We start from the raw sequence: 25,059 nt of genomic DNA, 5'->3' as shown, positions 1-25,059 counted from the left end.
TCATACCTATGATATAGAACTACAATAAAATTTCCAGTAGAAACTCATTCAGTTGTATCATTGACTTTAACATTTATTGCAGAATTGTCAGATATATTCAAGTCATTAGCATTTGTTTATGCAGAAACCTGAGAGTACTTTGAAATCATTTGTGGTTTATTGTGCGAGGGCTTTGTTAGGATTGATGAATATTCAAATATTAAGACACTTTAGTTGTCTCATAATCACATTAACTTATTTTTATTTTTCTGTTCTGTTGAGATGGGAAACTGAAGATGAGTATAAAAGGAGAATAACATGTTAAAAAAAAAAACAAAGTGATTTTGAACCTGTGGTAACTAGAATGTAAGTTCAGTGAGTGATTTAATTTGTTTTACTTGGTTACCAACATCTTTAATATCAAAGTGCTGTTAAGTCAATCTATTTCTAATCTGTTGAGTTTGGGAGGTTTGGTCGTGTGTGTTTCATCTCTGCTAATTTCCTTAATCATCCTCCTTTCCTGCAAATGCAGAGCATGTGTTCTTGCTGCTTTGTCTTAGCTTTTTGGGCTATTGTCTCTTTGCAGCAGCACCAGTTGTGGCGTGGAATGCAAGCTAATAACGCTCAGCAGCGCTTTCAGTCAGACTGGTGCTGGCTAATATGAGTAGTTAGCAACCAGTAAGAATTTGGTGCTGCTGTCCAACACAGAGTGTTTGAGTAGATAAATGTAGAATCAATGACAGTGAATTTCATAGCTGATAGCTTTCCATTTTCAGGAGCATAACCGTGCTTGTATTCTTTGTGTGTTGTCAGCTGCTGTACTTGGTACCTATTGAGAGAAAGGCACACAAAGGCCTGAAATGAAAGTACTGTAAACATTCTTAGTAAACTTGGTATTTGAAAGAGAAGTTTCTGTGCTAAAAATCTTGAATTGTGTTTGATTGTGGATTTATGATGACATATACGTACTACTAGAAAGTTTCTCAGTTCCAGCATGTGTTATAAGACAGATAGAGAACTTACAGCATTTTAAGATAAAAAAATATTTACAGGTGCAGGGTGCAGTTGAATGCTTTAAAACTGCTTTACTGATCACATTGTTTCTATTTGCCCTCATAGACCTCTTATAACATTCCAGATTCCAAATTTATAAACAAATCAGATGGTATCTAAGTGAAATACCTATAGTCTCATAGACTGTTATGTTTCTCGTAAGTATTTTGCATATGGAAATAAATTATCCGCAGAATTATTCTTGCTTCAGCTTTTGTGTGGTTAATCTGACATGTTGCATGCTCCACACTCCCTGGCAGTAGAGTTATTTAATAGAAATGTCTGTTTTGAAAGTAGAGTTCCACATTACTTTTGTTACAATTCTCAGTATAATTACTGCATCCGAGTACTGAGACCTGAAACTGAGCAGCGTTTTTTTTTTTTTTTTAAAGTGAGTATTTGTTTGAAAAGCTTGATTTGGTTTGCATTCTTGAGAAAAGTATTTGTCTGGAATTAGAAGTATGATTCAGTTTTCTAGAATGGCAACCATTTGCCATAACCTTGAAATTCTTTTTTTCCTTTTGCAAGTCCCTACTTTTTCCGTGCCAAACTTTCAGTTTTTATCACAATACAGATGGTGGTTTTAAGGTACAAGTAACAGCCCTGTTGTCTATTCTGCTCTCTAGCTATTTTTCTTATTCAGTCTTTCAGTGAGAACCAGGCTCTTCAGCTGTCCTCTTCTTTGTTTTCCCTTTCTTTCTTACATCCTTCAGAAGATACTGTTTTTCAAAATGAAGTGCTGTTATACACATTGTGGCCTACCACAATCCTGTGGGGGGTATGGTACATCTCTGGCAAGGATTAATTTATTTTTTTTTTTTTTTTTTTTTTTTTATATGAAGAGTGGAAGGAAACAATGTGGCAAGTCGCACCATTATTAACTTACTTACAGCTCATTAACAGCTGAAAATGTGGTTTGTAATGATTTTAAGATTGTAAGATTAAGGTTTGGCAATATTCCTTATCAAGATACCTTTCTGAACTAATTCTTCGAAGGAAAAGGTCTAGTGAAATGCTATTTCTAAGCAATAGGTTAGTTGTAATATATATTAACTCCCGTGAGTGTGTGATTAAAATACAAATTAAAAAATCCATTCATGTGTGCCATAGGAGTTTGGCAGACCTAAGCAAGCTTTGATCTTCAAGCAGAAACTTTCCAGAAATTTGAACATCATCTCTGCAACATTCTGGGCTTTGTTCATGTCCTGGACTAGGAAATCGAGAAACTTTTGTGTGCTCTTAACTGTTGGGTGTAGGGGATTTAGAGAATGAAGCTGTCAACGTGTAAGAGGCACATGAGCCAGAACAGTGAAAAGTATGTACAAGGATCCTGCAGAATGGGATGAAAGGTTAATTGCCAGTGAAAGGAGTTTGAATAGGTTGAGGTGTGGAAGAAACAGGTGGATAGGTAGAGCAGGAGTTGGTTGGGGATTAGGAAGATGGAGAATGGAATCTGGAGGGGAAGATAACTGAACAGAAGATCAGATAAGGAGTGATCTGTTGTGTTTTTAATGCTCTATTTTTAGTAATCCCTTGTTTTTGTCAATGAGTTGCCTAATGGGGTTACTGTAATAGCTGAGAGATGAGAAGAATGAAATAGACGGCATCTTGGAAGAAGTCTGTAATGATTTATTTTCAAATTTATTTGAAGATTCTTTCTTTTATTTTAGACCTCAGAAATGGTTAGTAATCCACAAACTTGTCTGAGTTTCCAAATTACCTGTTGCATTAATAGAAGTTACTGTCTTCAGCAGCAAACCTTATCTTGAATGTGATCCTTTGGCAGAATGTCTGTTTTATTTAGGGTTTTTCCTTTAACCTGTGCTCAAATGTGGATTTTGTTGGCAGATCTCTGTAAGTCTCCAAAGAAAGATGTTAACAAATGTCAGAATTTGTTCTGCATGGATTTTCCTGCACTTGCTTGAAGGGTTTTCTGTACTGCCTGATGAGAACTCCTCCTCCAACCAGAGCTTCCAGACATGCTTTGCTTGGAAACTGAGAGGGCATACTTTTCAGGGGTTCCCAGAAAACTTGAAAGAGAGGAGGAAAATGCACACTTCATGGGAGTGTCTGTGTACTTGTTTGCCTTACCCATGTCCTCCGAGCCTCCGATGTTAGAGTTGAACTTGAAAGCTTTTTCAGCAAGGATTGCTTTCTGGTTTTTAAACTCAGATTGCAGACTAAATTAGAAAGATTAAATAATGCTTAAAGCAAAATTCTAAATTGCAGGTGGCTAGAGGCATTTTTTTTTTTTCCCCCACCACCTGTCCTGTAGTCCAGATGCTGAACCTAGAGACTCATGCTGTTAGTCATCAGCTGTGTGGTATGCTTCTTCCAGTATATCTTGGTTAGAGGAATGATGATCCAGACTTATTTTTAATTTTGGAAACATTCTTTCCTTCTTGATTGTACTCAGTTCTCTATAGATGACGTACTCAGGATGATGAAAATTCTCTTGAGGTCCTTTCCACGTAAGAGGTAAAATAAGAGGGGAAAAAAACCTTTGGTGTTACTATTGATTCTGCTATACTAGTAGTAATTTAGAAGACTTCATTTTACTTCTACCCCTGCCTTTTTTGTTTCACTGGTATTAGGAAATGTTATGTGCACGCCCAAGAAATATGGTTGGAAGCTGATTGAATGATGCATTTTCGTGTTGGTTGAGTCAGATTCTTTCTGTCTTTTTTCTTTTATTACAGAAAAGATGAGTATACCACCTCAATCTGTGCATAAAGACAATGGGAAAACTGTTGAGAATGTGGAGGAGCACAGCTATAAACAAGGGAAAAAAATTCGTGACGCCCTAAGGACAACAGAACGAGATCACAAGAAAAATGTGCAGTGCTCATTTATGTTAGACTCTGTTGGTGGGTCCCTGCCAAAAAAAACAATTCCAGATGTTGATCTCAATAAGCCTTACCTCAGCCTTGGCTGTAGCAATGCTAAGCTTCCAGTCTCTGTGCCCATGCCAATCTCCAGAACTGCACGCCAGACTTCTAGGACTGATTGCCCAGCAGACCGCTTAAAATTCTTTGAAACCTTGCGGCTTTTGTTAAAACTTACCTCAGTCTCAAAAAAAAAGGACAGGGAGCAAAGAGGACAGGAAAGCACCTCTTCCGTCTGGCTGAACCGATCCAATGAACTGATCTGGCTGGAGCTGCAAGCTTGGCATGCTGGCCGGAGCATTAATGACCAAGACCTCTATCTCTATGCAGCCCGTCAAGCTATCCCTGATATTATCAATGAAATCCTTACGTTCAAAGTGAACTATGGAAGCTTCTCCTATGTAAAAAATGGAGCCAGTCTCAATGGTACGCCAGGAGAAGGAGTTTGCAAAGCTACACATGGAACTAGTGCTTTGGGTTACTCAAGTTACCACGAACACCTCCATCGCCAGCGGATCTCGTTTGAGCAAGTAAAGCGAATAATGGAGCTGCTAGAGTATATAGAAGCACTTTATCCATCTCTGCAGGCTCTTCAAAAGGACTATGAAAAATATGCTGCAAAGGACTTCCAAGACAGGGTGCAGGCACTCTGTCTGTGGTTGAACATTACGAAAGACTTAAATCAAAAACTAAGGATTATGGGTACTGTTTTGGGTATTAAAAATCTCTCTGACATTGGCTGGCCAGTGTTTGAAATTCCTTCTCCTCGACCGTCTAAGGACGATGATCCAGAGGATGAAGATAGGGAAACTGACGTAAAGGAATCCTCAGGAACATGCTCAGAGGAGAGTGATGGCGAAGAACAAATCTCTGAGGAGAATGTTGAGGAACTTAGACAAGCCATCCAGAACAGTTTTACTAATCAGCCAAATTTTGACTTTCAGGACCATTTTTCAAGGAAGCTTGATAGGCTTCAATCTGGGGATGACTCTGCCTCTTGGATTATTCCAGAATGCAGTGCTGAGGCAGGCTGCAGCAAACACTGTTTGACTTCTATTTACAGGCCGTTTGTAGACAAAGCACTGAAGCAAATGGGGTTGAGGAAGCTAATTTTAAGACTGCACAAGCTAATGCATGGGTCATTGCAAAGGGCTCGTATGGCATTGGTAAGGAGTGATTGCCCACTGGAGGTAGGTTGTTATTGTGTAAATGGGGGCCTCCATCTACAGTTTTGTTTTGAACTGAAACTGGAGGAATTAGAGCCATACAGAAGTATTGATTGCTTTTCTGGTTTTAGAAGATAATGTATATTATGATTAAAAGCCCTATTCTACTTCTGTTGAAACAAATCTGTTATTTGACCTGAATTAGAATGTGTGAAGCTCATAAAATTTCCTAACAGCCAAAGCTGCGAGTCAGAACAAGGTAGCTATGGAAGTGATACTTTTTACTTCTCTTCAGTCTCGACTGTCTCTCCGCGAGACATCCTTTATCAAAACATAATTACTGTTTTGGTTTTTTTTTTTAATTACCTAAATGAATGAAACACTGTGGTGGTGCATTATGCGTAAGGCCATACTGGATAAGTAAATGGACTCTTCAAATTTACCAAAGCAAGTCATGTTAGCATACTGCCTTTTTCAACTACCTCTTTGATTTTTTTATTTTTTTTTCTTTGTATGATGCTACATTCTTAATAAAGAATAATTGAGAGTTAATAAAATTATGAGATAAGCAGTAAATGAAAGTTAATAGCCTAGGTTTAATGTGGTAACTTGTGGCAAAATGCAGTTTCTTAAACTGTTATCTAACTTCTGGGCAATTCTGTGTTAGGAACAACTAGTAATTCGGATTATTTGCCCTCCTTGGTGATGTGGAAAAGTCTGGGGTCTAACAAGGGATTCTGGATTAAGGTTTTCTTAGTTAACATTCCCATTCTAATACGGATATTGTATGTGGTGTGAAACACATCACTGATCTCTAAGTGTGACTGTCACATTTGCAAAAGAAACAGGGATCCTTAACTTTCTTGGAAGTTATTTTTGAGGATAACTGAATTTATAAATATAAATTGACTGGATTTTGAAAATGTTTTTATTTATGCTTTTGCTGATTACAGTAAAAAACAGAGCTATTCAATTTTTGTTCTCTAATGGGTTTCAACTCTATGAGCACTTTAGGAAGTTTTGCATTAAAACAGATTGGCACCTTTGGAGAGTTAATGTCCATAAGCAGAACTTGAAGGTGCCTGCTACAGTAACCAAAATAAAACCCTTGTAATACTTAGATGGAAAGTTTAGCTTAATGTGTAGGCTGAACTATCTTTAAAAAAGACAGGGAATAAAATATAATTTGGAGGGATTGAGAATTATTTTGAGCATATTTTTGAAATTGCTAAATATCTTAAATATCTTGACTGGAGTGTTCTTAAAGCAAGTTAATGAAACACCAGTAACTGGAGTCTTTATTGAAGAGTCACAGAAATAAACCACTTAGTAATTTAACAATGGTTGATTTATGTAAGATGTAAGGATGATCTTTTTTTCCTCTCCTTTTCTATTTTAATGACTTTGAGCATTCATTTTCTGTAATTATTCCATTTTCTTTGGAGTATTGTCCTCATTTAAGGAATGATATTGTGACTGAAGTTGAACATTACTAAGTCATAAACTTTCCTGCTCCAAAGTTAAATGAAGGCAGTGAAAAACAGAAAATGGTGCTTGTCAGAAGTGTGGTACCTACTGTCACAAAAGGTGATGCCACACTGAAGTAGAAGAGTGGTTTCTCGTAGTTTTGAATTGGTCTTTGCAACTGGCAGTATTTTGAAAGTAGAAATGAGTAGCTTAATGGTAATTTCATCTTAAATATACACAAATGCTTATTTATAACCCATATTTATAACACCCATAACACAGATGGATGTTTTTAGAAGTTTTAAGGTACAAGTTTCTTTCATCATAGTTACACTTTGAACTTTTTTGGTTTCTAATTTTGTGCAGGATCTTAATAAATGGCTTGGGTTTTTTGTTTTCTCTTTTTTGTTTGTTTTAAAGAAGTGTAGACTCTTGAGAGAAGCTGATATTGGACCTGTTGAAGATTAAGATTAGATTAAGCTTAACAACAGAAGGTTAAATGTCCTAATGTCATGTGCTGGTGTCCTAATGCTAGCAAATGAAATAGCACATTTATTCAGTTTTGTTTCATTACTTTTATTCATATCTTAGTTCTTTAATATTTTCATAAAAGCTAGATTTTTTCAACACTACGCTTGCATCGCTATGAGGATTGTATTTCTGAAATATTTTATAATTCTGTAGAGGTGAAGCATCTTCATAATTTATTATTAATGAAAGCCTCTTGTATAAAGGCCTTTAGCACTTGTGCTATTCTGCAGAAGCTGGATTTATGCAAAAGATCTTTAATACCAAAAAGACATTAATATACCTCTTAAGCAGCTGATCAACTAGCGATTAGACTTCAGCTAAGCTAGATGTAGAGGAAATCCCACTCATGCACGTTTGCTGTCTGCATAATGAGCTAGTGGTTTATAAACCACATGAGAATCTGCAGCTCATAACATTTTGTTCTAACATTAGACTGTAATGAATATGCTATCCCATCCCTTTGCCAATTGAGAGACTAAATTAAATTGAAAAAATAAATACACTAAAAAACAGACTGTGCCTGTAATGCTGTGTGGCTCTTCCGAGAAAGCAGAGCTTATGCAGGCATAAATGTAAAAAATGTGGGAACATAAAATAAGAAACTTAAAAAAAAAATTTCTCCTAGATAAGGGGCTTAGAAATGAATTAAATTTTTTTAATCCTTGTAGGCCTCATTGTAAGATTCCAATCTTATTTCCCGTGTTTTCCTTTCCTTTGAAGTGATGTTCAATTTAACATTGAAAAAAACCATAGAAAATGCTAATTATATTTAATATACCAATAAAAGATATTGATACATAGAAGCTATGAAATAAGAATTGGAATAAAATGGACTCAATCTTATACAAATCTTATATTGTGTACTATGTGTTGTTATTAGTAAGATCTGCATACGTGTTGAGATATGGATTTTCTTCCTAGATTAAAACCCACTGTGACTACATGTGCAGTTTTTCATAGAGTATTATCAAAAGACCTGTAGTTTAGATATCTAGAGTGTACAGTTCAGATTTTTTCAATTATTATCACTAATAAGAAATGTCATTTCATTTAAATGAAAAGTAAGCTTAATAATGGGAAAAAACAGCTTGATCTCTTTTTTTACTTTCCTCTTTAAATTTCATTTTCAATTTCTTATCTCTACCAAAATTCAGAGCATATTATTTTATAAGTTTTGTTCAGCTTAGCTAGTGACTGTTCTATGAAAACTGCATTACTTTATAATGTGTAGTTTTAGATAAGACAGTTGGAAAATAAAAATTGTAGATGTTCTGTGTATTTGAAAAGGAACGATGTTACTTGCCTGACCTAAACAAATGCAAACTTATTTCCTAATTTGTAGTCATTAGTGTAAAGCCTTTTTATTTCTTATTATTTTTAATGTATTGTGAAAATTTCAAGTACTGTACCTTATGAGGATTTAAGTATATATATTCCTATATTATATTAGGCTTAATTGCTGTGTTTGTGATAACCTCAAATATCAGTTTCCTCCTCTGTAGTGATTTTGGATGTTTAATCAGTGATTTAATTATTTTCAATCAATAACATAAAGTAAAAAATTGTGTTGTTCACTCCCAAGGGTACATTAGTGTTAACCTCAGTATGGTGATCCTCAAATTAAACAAAATAAAAAATAGTGTTAGCTGTAAAAATAACAAGATGACAAAAAAACCACCTAAACAAAAAACGAAAATAGAATTGAAATTTCAGTGGTTGATTTGCCAATTAATTAATAGGCAGCTGTAGTAGAACCTTACCTTTTTAAAATAGTCTTTTTTGTATGCTGCTTTGATTAGACCCTAAATCTTAAAGAGTTTGGGGATCCTTTTTATGATACCTATTTCTTGTTACAGTTTTCAGAATGTCCAGATCCCATGTTGTGTTCAGATTATGTGCAGTTATTAAATTCCCCACCTTGCTGTGAGCAAAAATGCAGCACTGTATCATGGGAAGAGCTGAAATCCATGGATTTGCCGTCTTTTGAACCTGCATTCTTGGTCCTTTGCCGAGTCCTGCTCAATGTTATCCATGAATGTCTCAAGCTAAGGTTGGAACAAAGGCCTGCTGGGGAACCATCTCTTTTGAGTATTAAACAGGTTTGCTTCAAGTGTTTTTAATTTTTTTCTATTTGAAATTACTTTGTTTCTTTCATCTATTTAAAGAGGATTTGTTTAAGAAATGAGAGTACATAATTATGTAATAATTTCTGTAAATTGTCTTTATTTCGTGTGGAGATGTGGTTTTTGCATGGTAAACAACTGGTTATGTATACCTCTCTGATCTAGACATCCAGGAATCAAAATTGGTGATTAAAGAATTATCAGCCAGCGAAGGTAAATAGTGTTTGTTCCATTTGCATTACAAGCTATGTAATCTTGTTCAGCACACTTATTTGTATGTTACAAATAATATATGCTACAATCTAGGCAGAGTAACCAGCTTTATGGGAACAGATGTAAGGCTTTGTATATTTGTTATACATTTCATTTGATCCTTTTTTCCTTGTGCATGAAAGACTTCTACCAATATTGTATGGATTCACAGTGTAAGCTGACTAAAAACAAAAACTAAATGGGGAAAAAATGCTCTTACTGTGCAATATTTTTTATGTAAGTATCTGATCTTTTTAAGTGTACTTACCCCAGATTGTGAGTCCTGTCACAGGTTGAGAATTTTCCATGAGGATTTCTCTTCTGATAGTTACCTCATACGAGAAAGGCTGTTCAGATAGTATCAGTATATCTTGGACTGGGCTTTGAGAAATGTTGATCTAAACTCATGTCCCTGCTCCCCGGTGAATATAACCAGAATTTGGCTTTGTCAGGTGGTCTTTCAGGGTAAACATTTAAATACACTTTCTGACAGTATGATTTCACATTCTAGTTATTCAGAACTCAAAAATCAATTGCCAGGGCACCTTATCGTCCCAGCCACATAAATTTCTGGCAACTCTTTTAGCGAGGGACTTACAATTTCAATCTTAATAGTCATATTTATAGAATAGTATACTGTGTTATAAAGTGCAACATCCTTCTTTCCCAGCGACATTATATTTTTTTGCCCTGATGTTATATTTATGAAACTTGAGTTGTGCAAAAATGCCTATTTCTTCCTGGAAAACAAAATATTTGTTACAAACTGTTTTGATTGTATTTACTGTCTCACTAATTACATTAAAAAAATGAATTTAACTGAGTAAATGCTTACTATCCCACACAATATTCAGTAGTTCAAGATGGTTCTTACCTGTCTTGAGTTTGTCCTGAGAGTGGATTTACTGTCATAAAAGCTTTTTCCTTATGAAATTCAGCGGAGAAATTAGATCAGTACACCTGAAGACTTTTATTTCCAGATTATAGGATATTGTATTAGAAGAGTGCAATTTACACACCTTCTTCTTCGAGATCCCTTAGATCTGTAACCAGAAGCACTAAAGCATACTGTAAGTTGATGCAGGTGCTTATTTCTTAGGAATTCTGTTATCCACACACTTATTAACCAGGCAGTGTTTGAATACATGTTAAAAATTGAAGAAGAAAGCAGTCAAAGGATTTGTGTTTAGGTGTAAAAACAGCATCTATCAGCACTCTCTCTGGATAGCCTTAACAGCACATAGAATCATAGAATGGCTTGGGTTAGAAGGGACCTCAAGGATCATGAAGCTCCTACCTCTCCTGCTGCATGAAGGGCCACCAACCTCCATATTTAATACTAGACCAAGCTCCCCAGGGCTCCATCCAGCCTGGCCTTGAACACCTTCAGGGATGGAGCATCCATAGCCTCTCTGGGCAGCCTGTGCCAGCATGTTGCTTCTTGAAATTTTTGGGTCAGCAGTCCCTCGAAGTTAGCTGACAACATTTTAGGTATTGACTGTTAGCTGTCATGTAGTACACATTACTTGTAGGTAGCCTGACCTGGCTGGAAAAGAAAACGTTGCAGCTACCTGTTTGTCTGCTAAGTGACTGATTCTGTCTGGAGAGGAGGCACAATGTACTGACTAGTTGACTGGTTCTGCTTGATTGGATTTTGTGTTATGTATAATTATAGGTCATTTGGAGTAGACGTTGATGTAAGTTTTGAAAATTCGTAGTGGATAAATTTAAATGTTTGGGAACAGATAAGTATTTCCTTGACCTACAAATTCATTAGGGGAAAAGAAAAATCTTATAAAATAGCTTGCTCTAAACTACGTTACTCCAGAGGTTCTGACCCATCCCACCTCCTCTGCAGAAAAGAAATTCTTCTGCAAGCACCATAAACAAAAAAATGGCTTGTCAAACAAACCAATAATTGTGATAATATTTTCAGTTTATAGACAAGGTTTTTGATTTGTTTACTGCCTTGTAAGTTTCTATTCCTAAAGCTGGCATTTAAAATTAGCATTATGTATTTGTAGTTTGCTCTTTTTGTAAATCCTATGCTCTGTTATTGAATAACACTGTACCTTACTGTATGGGCAGTACTATTTAAATAAGAATTTTTTTTTTAATGGTGTTTTAATAGTATTTCATCTTGGAATAGACAAGGGATGCTCTGTGAAGATTAGAAATACATTTCAAGTATCTGTGAAGTGTACTGTAATACAAAGTAAAGTGTTAGGGACAAGTGATAGTGCTGAGTCCCACCTGTCTCTATGAATAACAGATTGATTATTAGATACCAATTTTAAGTTCTTAGAACAAATGATGCTTTCCTTTGTGGGTCCAGTGGCAAAATGAAATATTGATAGATTAGCATTGTGTACAGTGTATGTGAATGAGTGGAGAGTGGGACACTTTCATTTTTAAATAAGACACTAGGGATATAAATGTCTGATTTTTAGATTTCCACATTATAGTAAATTACTGTGGGTTTTTTTTTCCCCTTTTTTTCCTTTAACTGCTAACAGATCTAAGACTTGAGTTTAGAAAGCTACCATTGTTTTTTCTCCTGCATGCTGAGAGGACATTGTGTATTGTGTTCTGGGCTGTAAAAGATTCAGAAGTATTCTTGCCATATTGTGGCTGTGGGTGTTTTGCTTTCATGCCATTGTACTTTTTCATATATTGAGAAAGTGATATTTTCTTTTGCCAGGACAGCCATTACAAAGGAATTCAAAAAGATTAACCAACCAACAACTCCATCCCCTCTGACCACCCAAATGTACCCTTCTCTTTCCTCTTTTGATCTCAGACTCTTAATTTAATGAATTTGGTGCTCAAAAAAGGTCGGGATGCCAGACCTGGAGACTGATGATAATTTCAAAAAGATACACACTTTGCTCTGGAAGAGATTTTGAGAGAGACGTTTGCTAGTGGACTCTTGAAATCTATTGTGTTATATACTCCTGTGTTTGTGCTTGTGCATGTTTCTTTAGACAAAAGTTGTAAGCTTTCAGGTTAAGAATGACCACTGTTTGACCAAAACCAAACATGTGTAATGGTCAGAAGATCTTTTGCCTAAGATTAGCCATTTCCAGTGAAACAGCAGAATGAGTATCAACTGCTTTTCAGGTACAGATTTTGGAGTTGTGGACACCTGACCAATAGATTGAAAATCAAATCTGTGTAGTAACATGTTTCTTCTAAGTCTCCAAGTGTCTGTCAAATACGCTGCATATTATTCATGACTTGCTTCTGTTTAAAGTTGTTTTTGGTTATCATGAGACCTCTTGCCCACTTCCAAATATTTATCCAGTGAGGTGCTTACTGTGGCCCTGGGTGGAAAACAGAATATGAAATGTCAGCTCCAATCTGCGTTTACAGTGATGTGGCAAATGATGCGATGGCAGTTAGGTAATCCGGGCAAACTAGCACAGATCTCTCCTGGAGACATACAGAATGACCTGCATGCATTTCTAAAAGCGTTTAGAAATTGCTCAGTGATAAACTAAGACAAACATCTGACAAAATTAAGTTTTCATATCTTGGAGACAATTTCCGAGTAGTGTCTTGACTGACTCTGGTTTTTGGGTTTTTCTTTTGCAGCTAGTGAGAGAGTGTAAGGAGGTTCTAAAGGGTGGCCTGTTAATGAAGCAATATTACCAATTTATGTTGCGTGAGGTGTTAGATGACCTGCAAAAGATTGATTGCAACATTGATGCTTTTGAAGAGGACCTGCATAAAATGTTAATGGTAAGCTTCAAAACCAGGGAAGGCATTTGGAGATCTACTAAGAGTACTGATCTGAATAATACTCACAGATGTGTTTTGTTCCTATTAGGTATAGATATTGCTAACCTGTTGTTATTCTGCTGCATTAACGTAGTGTTATTCTTCTAAAGGACTCTTAAAGATAATACTAATTCTTGTTTACTGGACTGTGGAACAGTAGATCTGTAAATAGCAGGTACTTAAAAGAAAATGCTTCGTAAATAGACCTGTCAATTGCATACACTTTTTAAAATGTTTAATGATCTTTTAGTAGTGAATAAAAAAATATAATTGTTTGATCAACATTGTGTCTTAATACTTTAATACCTTATGTTCATCCATGAAAGTTGCCTTAATTTTAATCTGTTCATTGTTGTAATAAGCGAAGCACAAAAGTATCTTAAAGGTAAGTGCTTTATTTCTGAATAATCCTAAAAGTAATATTTAAATCAAGTAAATTAAATTGCTGTTCCTTTGGATGTGACTTATTTTTTATTATTTTTGAGTTGTATGAGTTTAGTCTTGGCAGTTCTGGGAAAAAAAAAACAAAACAAACAAAGAAAACAAATAAAAGCAAGAACAATAAGGTCTACTTCAGTTCCTTAAATAGTGTTTTATCAGCAGAGCTGCTGGTACTATCAGTTGTTGAGGATACATAGTTTTTTCTTGTTACCAGCTTTTTGTTGCCTGTAATGGGGAAAATATGCTGTTACACCTGAATTTTCTTATGCAGAATGTCTGCTTTTATTGCCATCTGAGATTTCAAGAAACTTCCAGCAGAAGTGACCTGTCTAGGTGAAAGGAAAATGATTCATCTTGTCTGTTCTGAAATTCCTTACTTATTTTGTTACGTAGCTCTCATGTTTTGTGCTGTGAGGCAAGAGCTCAAACTTTGACAGCAGTTTCAATTGTATGAGGACCTTGCATTTTGTAAGTCATGAAAGGGATGGTGACAGGACTGTGCAAGCTGAAATAGTCTTATCCGAATTTAGAAAAGCACCACAGTGTCTGCCCACCGTCAAGTAGAGTTTTAAGATTTTCCATAACTTGGTATTACAACATCATGATCTGAAAATACCTGAAAACGATAGGAAATTTTATCCATTTCTAATGAGGGCCATTTGTTGATTTTATGGATGATCCAACAAAACATATGGTTAAGGGCAGTGTTTGAAGAACTGTACTTACCTGGATTTTTTGGTTAGATTAAAACTGTAGTAATGAAAAAAAAAAAAGAGCAGTAAGGGTTGGCATAAAGGGATATAAGGTATAACAGAATCTGAGAGGCTTGTTCTCTGCGCTTATCCATATCCAGGAGTATGGATCCAAATATTTTTGAATAATCCAGTTAATAAAAGATTTAGGAATGTTTTTTATTTATTTATTTTTTTTTTTTTTCAGTAGTTTTGCTTTAACTAGCTCTAACTACAGTATGTATTCAGCAGTATGGGGGTGGACAGCAGCACAGCAAGTAAGGTGATGACTCTACAAGTATTTTCAGAAAAGTATTGTAGAGAGTGTATTTCAGCTCCACTTTTTTATTTCCTGAGTCATAAGTTTCACCATCTTTGTGGAAAAACATAACTCATTTTAATTCCTAGCAAACAAAACATGTAGAAATATTTTCTACAAATTGTATAATACTAGGTTTGCTTGTTGATTTGGGAAGTTGTAGTCCTTAGTTTCAGGCTGTGTAACAATTTCTGCTTAAATGATCTCTTTCCACGTGCAGGTTTACTTTGATTACATGCGAAGCTGGATCCAAATGCTACAGCAGTTACCTCAAGCATCTCATAGTTTAAAAAATCTCCTAGAGGAAGAATGGAATTTCACCAAAGAAATAACTCCTTATATAAGAGGAGGAGAAGCTCAAGCTGGAAAACTATTCTGGTAGGTTTTAATTAGTCTGTTTATGACGCCAATTTGTACCAGGTTTTTATGCAAGTTAGTACTTGTTCAGGGTTCCCAGACTGGACTTATTGAGGCTTCAGTAAGCAGATAATAGTCTTTCTGTGAGCTATTAGATTGTTGCAATAAGTGTAGCTACAGGATCCAGTAAGTGCAGAGTGCGCTTACTCTAGCTATAACTGGAATGACTACTAAAATGGAAGGTCCCTGTTCCTGCTAGCCTGCACATGTAGAACAACAGAGGTCGCCCAAGATGCTGCTTGCTTCTTCAGTTGAACTTGGCAACATAGCTCTCTTGCGTTGGATAGAGTTGGAAGAAGTTTAAGGTGCCGTGCTACACTGAATAAGACTGAAATTCCACCATTTCTGTTGCTACAGTGATATTGCAGGAATGCTGCTGAAATCTACAGGAATATTTTTAGATTCTGGACTACAAGACAGTTGTGATGAATTTTGGGCCAGTGCCGATGACAGTACTGCATCAGATGAAATAAGGTATTAAGCCCTTTGGCTTAATAATAATAAGCACACTTGTGTTTCTTTACCCCTGACAGGTACATACTACATTTTAATTCTTAGAATGAAAACTTAGTGAATGTGACATTCCATAGACTTTTTTGTTGATGTTTCTGCATGTAGTAATATTGAATCATTCTTTTAAAACCTAATAACCTTCTTTTAATTCAGGATGTCAGAAATTGTTATCTAATGATCTTTAAATTCTGTTTTTATATCCTTAACAAAAACGTGCTTGGACAAATTCAATTGATATTAATCATCTGCTTGTAAATATTTTTTTCTACGATCTTTCTATTGATAGACAAATTAAAAAATCTTCTAATAGCTGTTTAAATGTTAACATGCTTTATTAAAACACTGTCACTTCATTCCTACCAATGTTTCAGGAGGTCTGTCATAGAGACCAGCCGAGCACTCAAAGAACTGTTTCATGAAGCTAGAGAAAGGGCCTCTAAGGCTCTTGGATTTGCTAAAATGCTAAGGAAGGTAAGTTCACAGTAGAGTTTCACGTGATTTACTGATGTTCACTATTATTTATATGCTTTAAATAAATTTAGTTTGAAAGTATATTCTTTTGATTTTTTTTTTTTTTTTTTTGATGTTTTGATGTTGCTTTTAGGACCTTGAAATAGCAGCAGAGTTTGCATTGTCAGCCCCTGTTGGAGATCTTCTGAATGCTCTGAAAACAAAAGAGTATGTGAAGGTAAATTGAGTTCAAATGCATGAAATTAGTGTGGGGATGCTAAGCAAAGCACCGAAGCATATTTATGTTATATGTTATATATTTATGTTTAGGAAGTGCAACAATGCTGCAGTAGTGTTTCCCCATCTTGTGAGAGAGGAACAATAACACTTAGTAAGGAATGGGCATATGGTGATGGGTTGGTGGTTGGAATAGATGACACTAGTGATCCTTTCCAACCTTAATGATTCTATGATTCTATTAACTATTTCTAGAAAACTGTTGCACAGTTTAATAGCAAAATTAAATTAATTCCATTTGGCACAGGTGCCCAATACTGACTGCATTATAAAACTCCCACACAAATGGTTTCATGCTTTATTCCTTGGTCTAGTCTTTATTCTAATTCAAATTTAAATAAATCAACTGTTTCCGTGAGTTATATTTATTTGGATCTGCTGCACTATTTTTTTTTCCTTATATGTGTTTAAAGTACATAATTTCCAATTGGGTAACAATTGACTGAGTTTTACGTGAGAAATTTCCTGTTGTATTTGAATGAGTGATTGCTAAAAGAGGACATTGGTTCAAGGGAAGACAGACAAATTCGTAAGAGAGAAGCACATCAGGTGTTGTTAAATATATGGATAAAACCATTAGGGATCAAATGATCTTTATAACTCCTTTCCAGCCTAAGCTATAATCTGTTTAAAAAAAAAAAAAAAAAAAGAAAAGAAAAAGGAAAAAAAAAATAAAAAAAAAAATCCAAAACATCTGGTTTAGCAGGACACTAGTCTGTGAACTGTTTAAAAGAGAGAGTAGTCGGGAAATTTTCAATTTATGTTTAATTTTAAAAAGTACTGTTTCTTACACTGCTGCTCTAAGACATAGTTTTGAATTTTGTTAAAGGCAGTATCATTGTTCCTTTGCACATTGTTGAAGAAAAGGTTGGATCTTGACTTTGAAAAGTTTGTTTGAGCATGTGGGTTAAATAATCCATTGTGAAGTCTTTAAGATTTATCTGCTTTTATGTGTTAACTCTCCCCTTTTTTAAGTTTCTCAGTAAGACATATTTTGGTGATGAACACTTCATATGCTGCCTTCTATCACTGTGTAGGGAGTTGAAATTTTTAAAAACCTATTCAGTCAGATGCACAGTAGTGTTTTGGGAAACTGTTTTAGATTTCATTAACAATGTTAGCAGTTTTCATTTTGACCTATGGATAATAGTGATTTTAATTGAGAAATGTACCTGCCTTATGTTAAAAATGTTGAGTGCAGTGTTTTGTCTTAGCTTGATGGTATCCAACTCTAAAAGAAAGAACTAAACTTAAGCTCTACATCAGTTACCTTATGATGGATCACAGAAATCAACTGTTTTGCTGTTTTCAGAGTCCGATTCTGACTCCTGATTTGGTTAAAAATATTGCTTTAGCATGCATATTGTACAGCTACTTGAGATAAGTTGTTTAAATTAGATGACATGTCCCTATTTTATTTATCTCAGAGAAACTGAAGTTCATTCATTCAATCTCATTTTATTTCCTTCTACAGGTACAAATCTCTGGACTCGAGAATTTACAAGTATTTGTTCCAAATAGTATTGCAGGTGAAAAGTCTGTGATATTGCAGCTCCTAAATGCGGCTGCTGGAAAAGATTGCTCAAAAGATTCAGATGAGGTTGCGTATGAGGCCTATTTAATAATGACCAAACACAGTGACAAAGACCATGATGTGGGTGACATGTGGAGTGCATGGGAGGGCCAACCCGTCAAAGTAGTGCCACAAGTGGAAACTGTTGATACGCTACGAAGCATGCAGGTGGGTTGCTTCTTTTGGTTTTGCCTGTTTGTGTGATCTCCACCCTTTTTTGAAGTCTTCCCCTTCCAAAATGATTTAATTGAGGCATGTTTCATTTTACGTGTAGTGCTTTAAATTAGAGCACAAGATTGATTCTTAGCTGTGTTAGTAGACTCCACTGAATTTTTATGTTCCTTGAAAGTATTAATCTCTACCGTGTACGTTTTTCAGGGATAGATTTTTGTAGTAAGACGTTTTAAAGTCTTATTTGGTGTTCAGATGGGTTGACTTTCATGTTTTATTAAGAACTCACCAATCTTCAGTAACGTAGGTCAGTTGCATGTTTTCCACACACTGAAACAAATTAGTTTCAGTCTTGAGAGAATTGTGACATTTGAAGTAAAATATCTGTGGAGTTACTGGATGTTCAGTGGCTCTTCAGGAAGAAATATTTCCAGTCATACTTCCCTTCATTCCAAGCCACTGGGGGTTCCTGCCAGTAGTTCTGCTGTGCTATAGTATCTGAGCCAACTGCAACTCCCTGCCCATCCTGTTTGCATGCCCTTATGGTAAGCTAAGTGAATTTTCCTTTTAGTATGTCATGCAGTTCCTTGGATCCCTACCATAAATGGGCTCTCCTGTCTACTGACAGACTGACTTTCCGTATCACTGGGTGTGGCGTCAGATGTTCTGAGGGCCTCCAGCAGCTACAGGCAGTTGAAAATAGAAAATACCACTTCTGTATGTAACACTGTTTATCTGTAGGCAAGACTAAACAGTAAAAAACAAACAAAAAGGCTTTTAATTAAGTTTTTAGAATTTCATTGGACTTATAGTGAAGGTAACATTTCATTCAGTAAATGAAAACAGCAGAAGATAGAATTCAGTTTGCAAATGGCATCACATCTGACTTAGATAATATAATATGGATGCATTTATGTTTGTGTCTACGTAACATTTAATAATCTCTTCTGAATTGCACACTGCTTTAATTGCAAGCTAGAGAAAATATTTAAACTTGAGAAAAGGTGGTTTTTTTTTTTTAAAGTAGAAGAGTGCCATCAAAATTTAAAGAAATTTGAGTTTGAAAATATTGTTTACTGGGGAGATTTAAAAAATGCAGATGAAATACATATTGTTTTGTAACATTTTTCAACTCCCTTTTCTGTATTTTGAAATTGACAGCGGCACAGCAAAGATAGCACCACTTGCTATTCTATGTACTTTTATAAAAGCCTGTAATATCAGAGCTCTGATTTTCCAAACATACTCTTATATTTTAGTAATTTTCAAAATCTGAGCAAACACTGTGGGTTAAGTCAATGTTTTTTGCAGTTCCTCTCAAATATATTGCCTCACTTGGATAAAATTTGTTTATGTTGATTGTTACCTCTGTCTGCTTGGAGGAAGTATAATTTTTACACTTAGATATTGCCGTTGTATAAATATTTTTAAGATAATTTTTTAACATGATGTTTCCCAATTTTCAACAAGTTAATCATCTTTCCAGAAACGAATAGTAGTATATTCCCCTTGAAAACTTCTTGTGGCATTTAACCTTATAGACCTGTGCTTGAAAGATGAGTGTTTATCAAGCTCTATTGCCAGCATCAAGCTTTTCAGTGTGAATTAAGAATTCTGATGAGTAGCAAAGAGAGAAACCATATAATATGTTAAAATTCCAAAAATTTCCAGTTGGAATTTGCCAATGCAGGACGTGCTTGTAGAGGGAAGGTTTTGTTGATAAGGACTAGTGGTATCTCATATTCCTAGGTTGACAACCTCCTTCTCGTAGTCATTCAGTCTGCCCACCTTGTGAGTCAGCGAAAAGCTTTCCAACAATCTATAGAAGGGCTCATATCTCTCCACCAGGAACAGACATCGAGCCAACCAGTCATTGCCAAAGCTCTGCAGCAACTAAAGGTAAGCAGTATTCCAGATTATCTCAGTAAAAATGATTTTACTTTGATCACTGGTAAGTAGAGATGTGTAAGGAGAGTTGACTGCAAGGCTAATGACGTTCTGCAGCTGTAATTTGTACAAGACCATTGGAATTTATTTTCATTACAGTTTTCATTCTGTTTTTGCTAAGGATGTGTGAATGTAATTTTGAGCAATGTTAGTATAATCATTGTTATATTAGCTATGTGGGTAACAAGTCTGTAACGCAGTAGAAATATAGTAACAGAAAAAATAATGTCTGTGTTTGAGAGGATTTGTGAATGGAAGGAAAGTATTTGATTTTTATTTTGTTTTTTTCTTTTTTTCTTTTTTTCTTTTTTTTTTTTTAAAGATCCAGAAATACCAAGATATTTCTGTGTTGAATTTTCAGTATCAGGGCCCTGTATTTCCTCTTGAATTCAGTAGAAGCTATGTACACAACATTGCTAAAGTATCACCAATGACTCGGTCATATTGTAGATAGTAAAGCTTATTTTCTTTCTTTCTTCCTTTGCTTTCTTTGTTTTTAAAGTTGATCTCATACAAGCAAACAAAATGAATTTGCAATACCGCATTTAATTATAAGACTTGCTTAGTGCAAATTCTGACTAGTACTCGTTATTGTGAATCTGAATGAACTGTGGTGACGTTAAAGTACATCTGCATTTAAAATAATGTAATCATCAGATTTGTGCTTGCCATAAACTACTCAGCAGTCAAATATAAATAATGTGATCCTGTTTTGTTGTTGTTGTTTAGAATGATGCATTGCAGCTATGCAATAAGATAAGCAGTGCCATTGACAGAGTTGATCATATGTTCACATCTGAGTTCGATGCTGAAGTTGATGAATCTGAATCTGTGACTTTGCAGCAGTACTACCGGGAAGCCATGATTCAGGCTTACAATTTTGGGTTTGAGGTAAGGAAAACAAAGAGTTAATGACAAGAATAATAATATGATTTGCATAATTGATGTGAAACTATCAGAACACTTAAAAACTATGAATGAAAAAGATTGAAAAAGAACAGAGAGATATTACAGACTCCAATTAGTAATGTCTGAAACTTAAAAAGTGTTAAGAACTTGCTAAATTCAAATGTAGTCTTGCAAGCTCTGCTACCTAGTTATGTTCTAGATGAAATCAGAAATCTTTGGTATTGAGTGTCATTGTGTAACTTGGCTTCTCACTGTTTTTCAACCAGGAGTAGCATAAAAAGACATTAGAGCTTCCTTTCGAAGTTTATGGTGGTTCTTTGATGTACTGAATATGGCTTTTGAGTGTTTTCCCTACAGTGCTGATGAGAAAATGTCATGTTTATACAGTGTATAATGTTTCCTTATTTGATTCCTGTGACCTTTTAAGTTTCTAGATATATATATATTTTTTTATGCTGACATACTTCTAAGGATAGTCTTCTAAAAAACATGTGGTACTTCTGATTTTTTTTTAATGTTTATATACAACTCATTTTTTTTCTCTGGATTATCTGCAATGCTACTGGAAATAAACATTACTTTGAAGTTCAGTCTCTGATTATGGATCTGTGCATATACGTAGGATATTACTTAAATGTGTACACTACTAAACATCAGCATATGCCCATATGTACACAATAATACATTATGGCTTAAGTGCTGCCCCTCACTATAATACATTTTGTGTCATATACGTTTACATTTCTTTCTATAATTATGCAACTGCTTGCATGAAATCATTTTGTCTGATAATAGGATGTGATTGTTACCCTGCACAAAGTTTTCTTAGCCTGAAAATACTCTGGTGAATATTGCAAATAATACTTCTGATATTACTATTATTATTTGAAAAATAATCTTTGATTTCTTACAGTACCATAAAGAAGTTGTTCGTCTGATGTCTGGAGAATTCAGGCAGAAAATTGGAGACAAGTATATCAGCTTTGCCAGAAAATGGATGAACTACGTGCTAACAAAATGTGAGAGTGGCCGAGGCACTCGACCCAGGTAACAGCAAACTTGTTAATGTCACAGTAATTTGTGTTACTTTTAAATAATATGGAGGATTCTTCATGCTGTGAACACTGATTAATTGTTTAGAAGCAATTCTTTTGAAGTATTAATGCTTCTGGTACTTGAGTTTTGAAAGTAAATTGAACTGTAAATACATAAAGCCAAATGAAGCCCTCAGTTGCTTCGCATAGTCTTCTGCTGAACATCTTGCCTCCTATTAGTTGATAGGAAGAAAAAGTGGAGATCATTGGACTCAAACAGTTCAGAAACTGGGTGTGGGCTATTAGCTCTGGACGAAAGTAGTATGCGACCAGGCGTCTATAAAGACTGCTGTGTATGCAACAGTTGTTCTCAGAGTATTGTACAGAGAAAGAACTGTTGTTTTGTGTGGTTGCAGAAATGATGTCCACGTAAGAGCTTTTGCCTCCTGTACAAGTCCTTTCTGTCAGTCTTTTCTGAATGTATGGCCCACAGATGAGGAAGAAGTGTTTCCACACTGGTGAAAATTCTTCAGATTTATATGAAGCAATAGTTAAACTGACTATATCTAGAACTACATTACAGATATCAGAATGCATGTTTCCTCAGTCTGTTGAGAGTACTGTTGGGCCTAGTGATCTCTCAAACTCTGCTTAGAGTTAGAGTTAGTACTGTGAAACTCTATTGCAGGATGCTAACATAAGAAAAAAAAAAAGAAAAAAAAAGAAAAAAAAAGAAGAAAAAGAGGATCTGCGTTATCTTCATTATCTTGAGGATGTAAACTAGAGGCTGGGATGACTGAACAAGAATGATACTGTAGCTTGATTTATTTACGTGGTTTTGCAGTGTTTTGCAGCTGACAGATCAGAATTTTGTAGAATTCTGTTGCTTTATAGTAGATGCTTTATATTGATCTGTGCTTGCCAATGTTTTTATTTTTAAATTTATTTTATTTATTTTTTATTTTTATTTTTCTGTTGAAGAATAGGGCTGATCAGTCTTTCCTAGAGGTGGTCTGTTTTACTTGCAGGCAGAAGAGGAAGAAAGATTGAATAGTCTGAAGCATGTCTGAATAGCCTAGTTAGGTAGCTGCTATAATTTACTTGTACCTCGTGGATTGCAGCTGCCAGTTTTAGCTAGCAGTATCAGGGAATAGCTAAAGGCACAAGTCACTCAAGCCAAGTTAATTATTTGTTACCAATCTCTGGCTCTGAAACCAGTGATGCCCAATTCGTACTGATCAGGTTCTTAAAAAATCATTGGTAGTCTTTTTATCTTGTTTCAAAATGATAATTTAGGATGGGGACATTGTGGTTTGGCTTGTTACTCTAAAACATTGTGAGTGAATTGATTGTACCATACCTGAAGATAGTACATATATGAGCATTCAATGGGTTGATATAGTACATTTATCAATATTCAGCCATCTGCTTGCTTTATTTGACAGTGTCCTTGTTAAAATCAGGCTTTATCTGCATGTAACTCAGCAAATATTAGTATGAGTTAAATATGTTACCTTTAATATATTAAATTGTTTTCTTATTTTTCCTCTTAAAAGTATGAAAAAAAATCTGTATAGCTACCATTTGCTTTTCTTTGATGTTGTTGAAACTCTTGTGATGGCTTTCATGTTGTCTAATTCCTGTTGTCTATCTCTGAGATAGGTGGGCAACTCAAGGTTTTGATTTTCTTCAAGCCATTGAACCAGCATTTATTTCGGCTCTCCCAGAAGATGATTTCTTGGTATGGAATAAGTTATTCTGATTGTTATTTATTTCTAAGCATTTGGGAAGTGTTTCAATCACTGTCTGTTATCAGGGGTGGTTTTTTATGAAGCTGTATCTGACTACAGATGCTCTGGAAATTGCTGTTGTGTATAACTGATGATGATGATGATGACATCTCTTTAGTTCATAAAGTTATGAACAGTGTATGGTTATGACCACTGGCATTAATATTTTCAAATTGCTGACGGTTTGCCTGTGCTGTCCTGGGAGGCCTGTCTCTGGAGGGGAGGGAGAATTTGATAGGGCCTTTACTGCAGAGTTAATAAAAAAAAAAGTGAATATCCTAATACATTTCTGAATACAAGCTTCTGAGTCTTAGCACCCGAAGTTCACTGACCTTATGAATACAAAAGCACAATCGCTTAAGTGTATTTCTTCAAATTATGATGATATCAAATTGATTTTAAGGAATGTCTCTTTTGTTTTTACTGTGAAAATACCAATAGACTGTAACTATTATGTAACTAACTGGACTGCAACCAATACTGTTGGTTTTTTTTTCATTGCTTTGCCTTCCCTTTTCTTCTGTGGAAATAAAATCCTGAGGATTTATTTCTGATCTTGATACAGTACTACACAGAAGTAAAAGTACAGTTGCCACAAAGTCTCTCTGATTTTTTTATTTTTTATTTTTAGTTTCAAGATCTGTTATGCTAGCCACTTTAGTCTTGCTTAATACAGAAACTATGTAGTTTATAGTTTCTACTTATATTTTTGCCAACAGCTCTCAACTAAGGTATGTTTTTGTTCTTCTGTGTCTATGTTGCCGTAAAAGAGTTGTCTGCCTGAATGAGAAGGTTAAGCTTACGATGGTAATACAGTAATACTGTAGTTTTAGTAAGTAGCCCCTCAGCTTTACTTATCTGATTTGATGCAGTTTCAGAGGTACCTGCTATTCTGAAGAGTAATGTGTGTGTATTTTGGTATTACTATCTTGCTAGAGGTTGTTATTTATGAGGAAGCTTCTAAGGAGGAAATAATGTGGCCCATGACATTAAAAACTGGTAATTTTGTCTGTAAGTGGAACTGATACTTTCTTGTGACCATGCTTGTGCTAACAAGCAATCATGCATGAGTTAGTTTGTTGACTGGTAATTATCTAATATACCTTGACATTTCCTCAAACGGGTTTTTATGACAGATGTTTCACATATACAAAAAAAATTCAAAGCCAATATTATGTAATATAGATTAAGTTTGGACATGGAACAAGTACGAGAGAAAGAGGAAAAAAAA

The 25,059-nt window shown here is 35.1% G+C and overlaps 1 protein-coding gene across 1 annotated transcript in view; it reads left to right on the top strand.

The window, feature by feature from the left end:
- The window catches only part of MAP3K4 (mitogen-activated protein kinase kinase kinase 4), a gene marked incomplete at both ends in the record, with an annotated part of 73,286 nt that overhangs the window by 21,310 nt on the left and 26,917 nt on the right, over positions 1-25,059 (top strand). The window contains 12 exons of the mRNA XM_079550327.1: positions 3,732-5,107; positions 8,938-9,180; positions 13,051-13,197; positions 14,948-15,105; positions 15,502-15,618; positions 16,029-16,128; positions 16,262-16,345; positions 17,879-18,145; positions 19,898-20,047; positions 20,825-20,986; positions 21,918-22,051; positions 23,701-23,779. Of these exons, the coding sequence (XP_079406453.1) occupies positions 3,732-5,107; positions 8,938-9,180; positions 13,051-13,197; positions 14,948-15,105; positions 15,502-15,618; positions 16,029-16,128; positions 16,262-16,345; positions 17,879-18,145; positions 19,898-20,047; positions 20,825-20,986; positions 21,918-22,051; positions 23,701-23,779 (3,017 nt within the window). The remainder of the gene's footprint in view (positions 1-3,731; positions 5,108-8,937; positions 9,181-13,050; positions 13,198-14,947; positions 15,106-15,501; positions 15,619-16,028; positions 16,129-16,261; positions 16,346-17,878; positions 18,146-19,897; positions 20,048-20,824; positions 20,987-21,917; positions 22,052-23,700; positions 23,780-25,059) is intronic.

The sequence above is a fragment of the Tetrao urogallus genome, assembly GCF_951394365.1.
Source record: "Tetrao urogallus genome assembly, chromosome: 2".
Classification (NCBI taxonomy): domain Eukaryota; kingdom Metazoa; phylum Chordata; class Aves; order Galliformes; family Phasianidae; genus Tetrao; species Tetrao urogallus.
The sequence above is the reverse complement of the archived record's forward strand: the minus strand, read 5'-3'. Positions and strand labels throughout refer to the sequence as shown.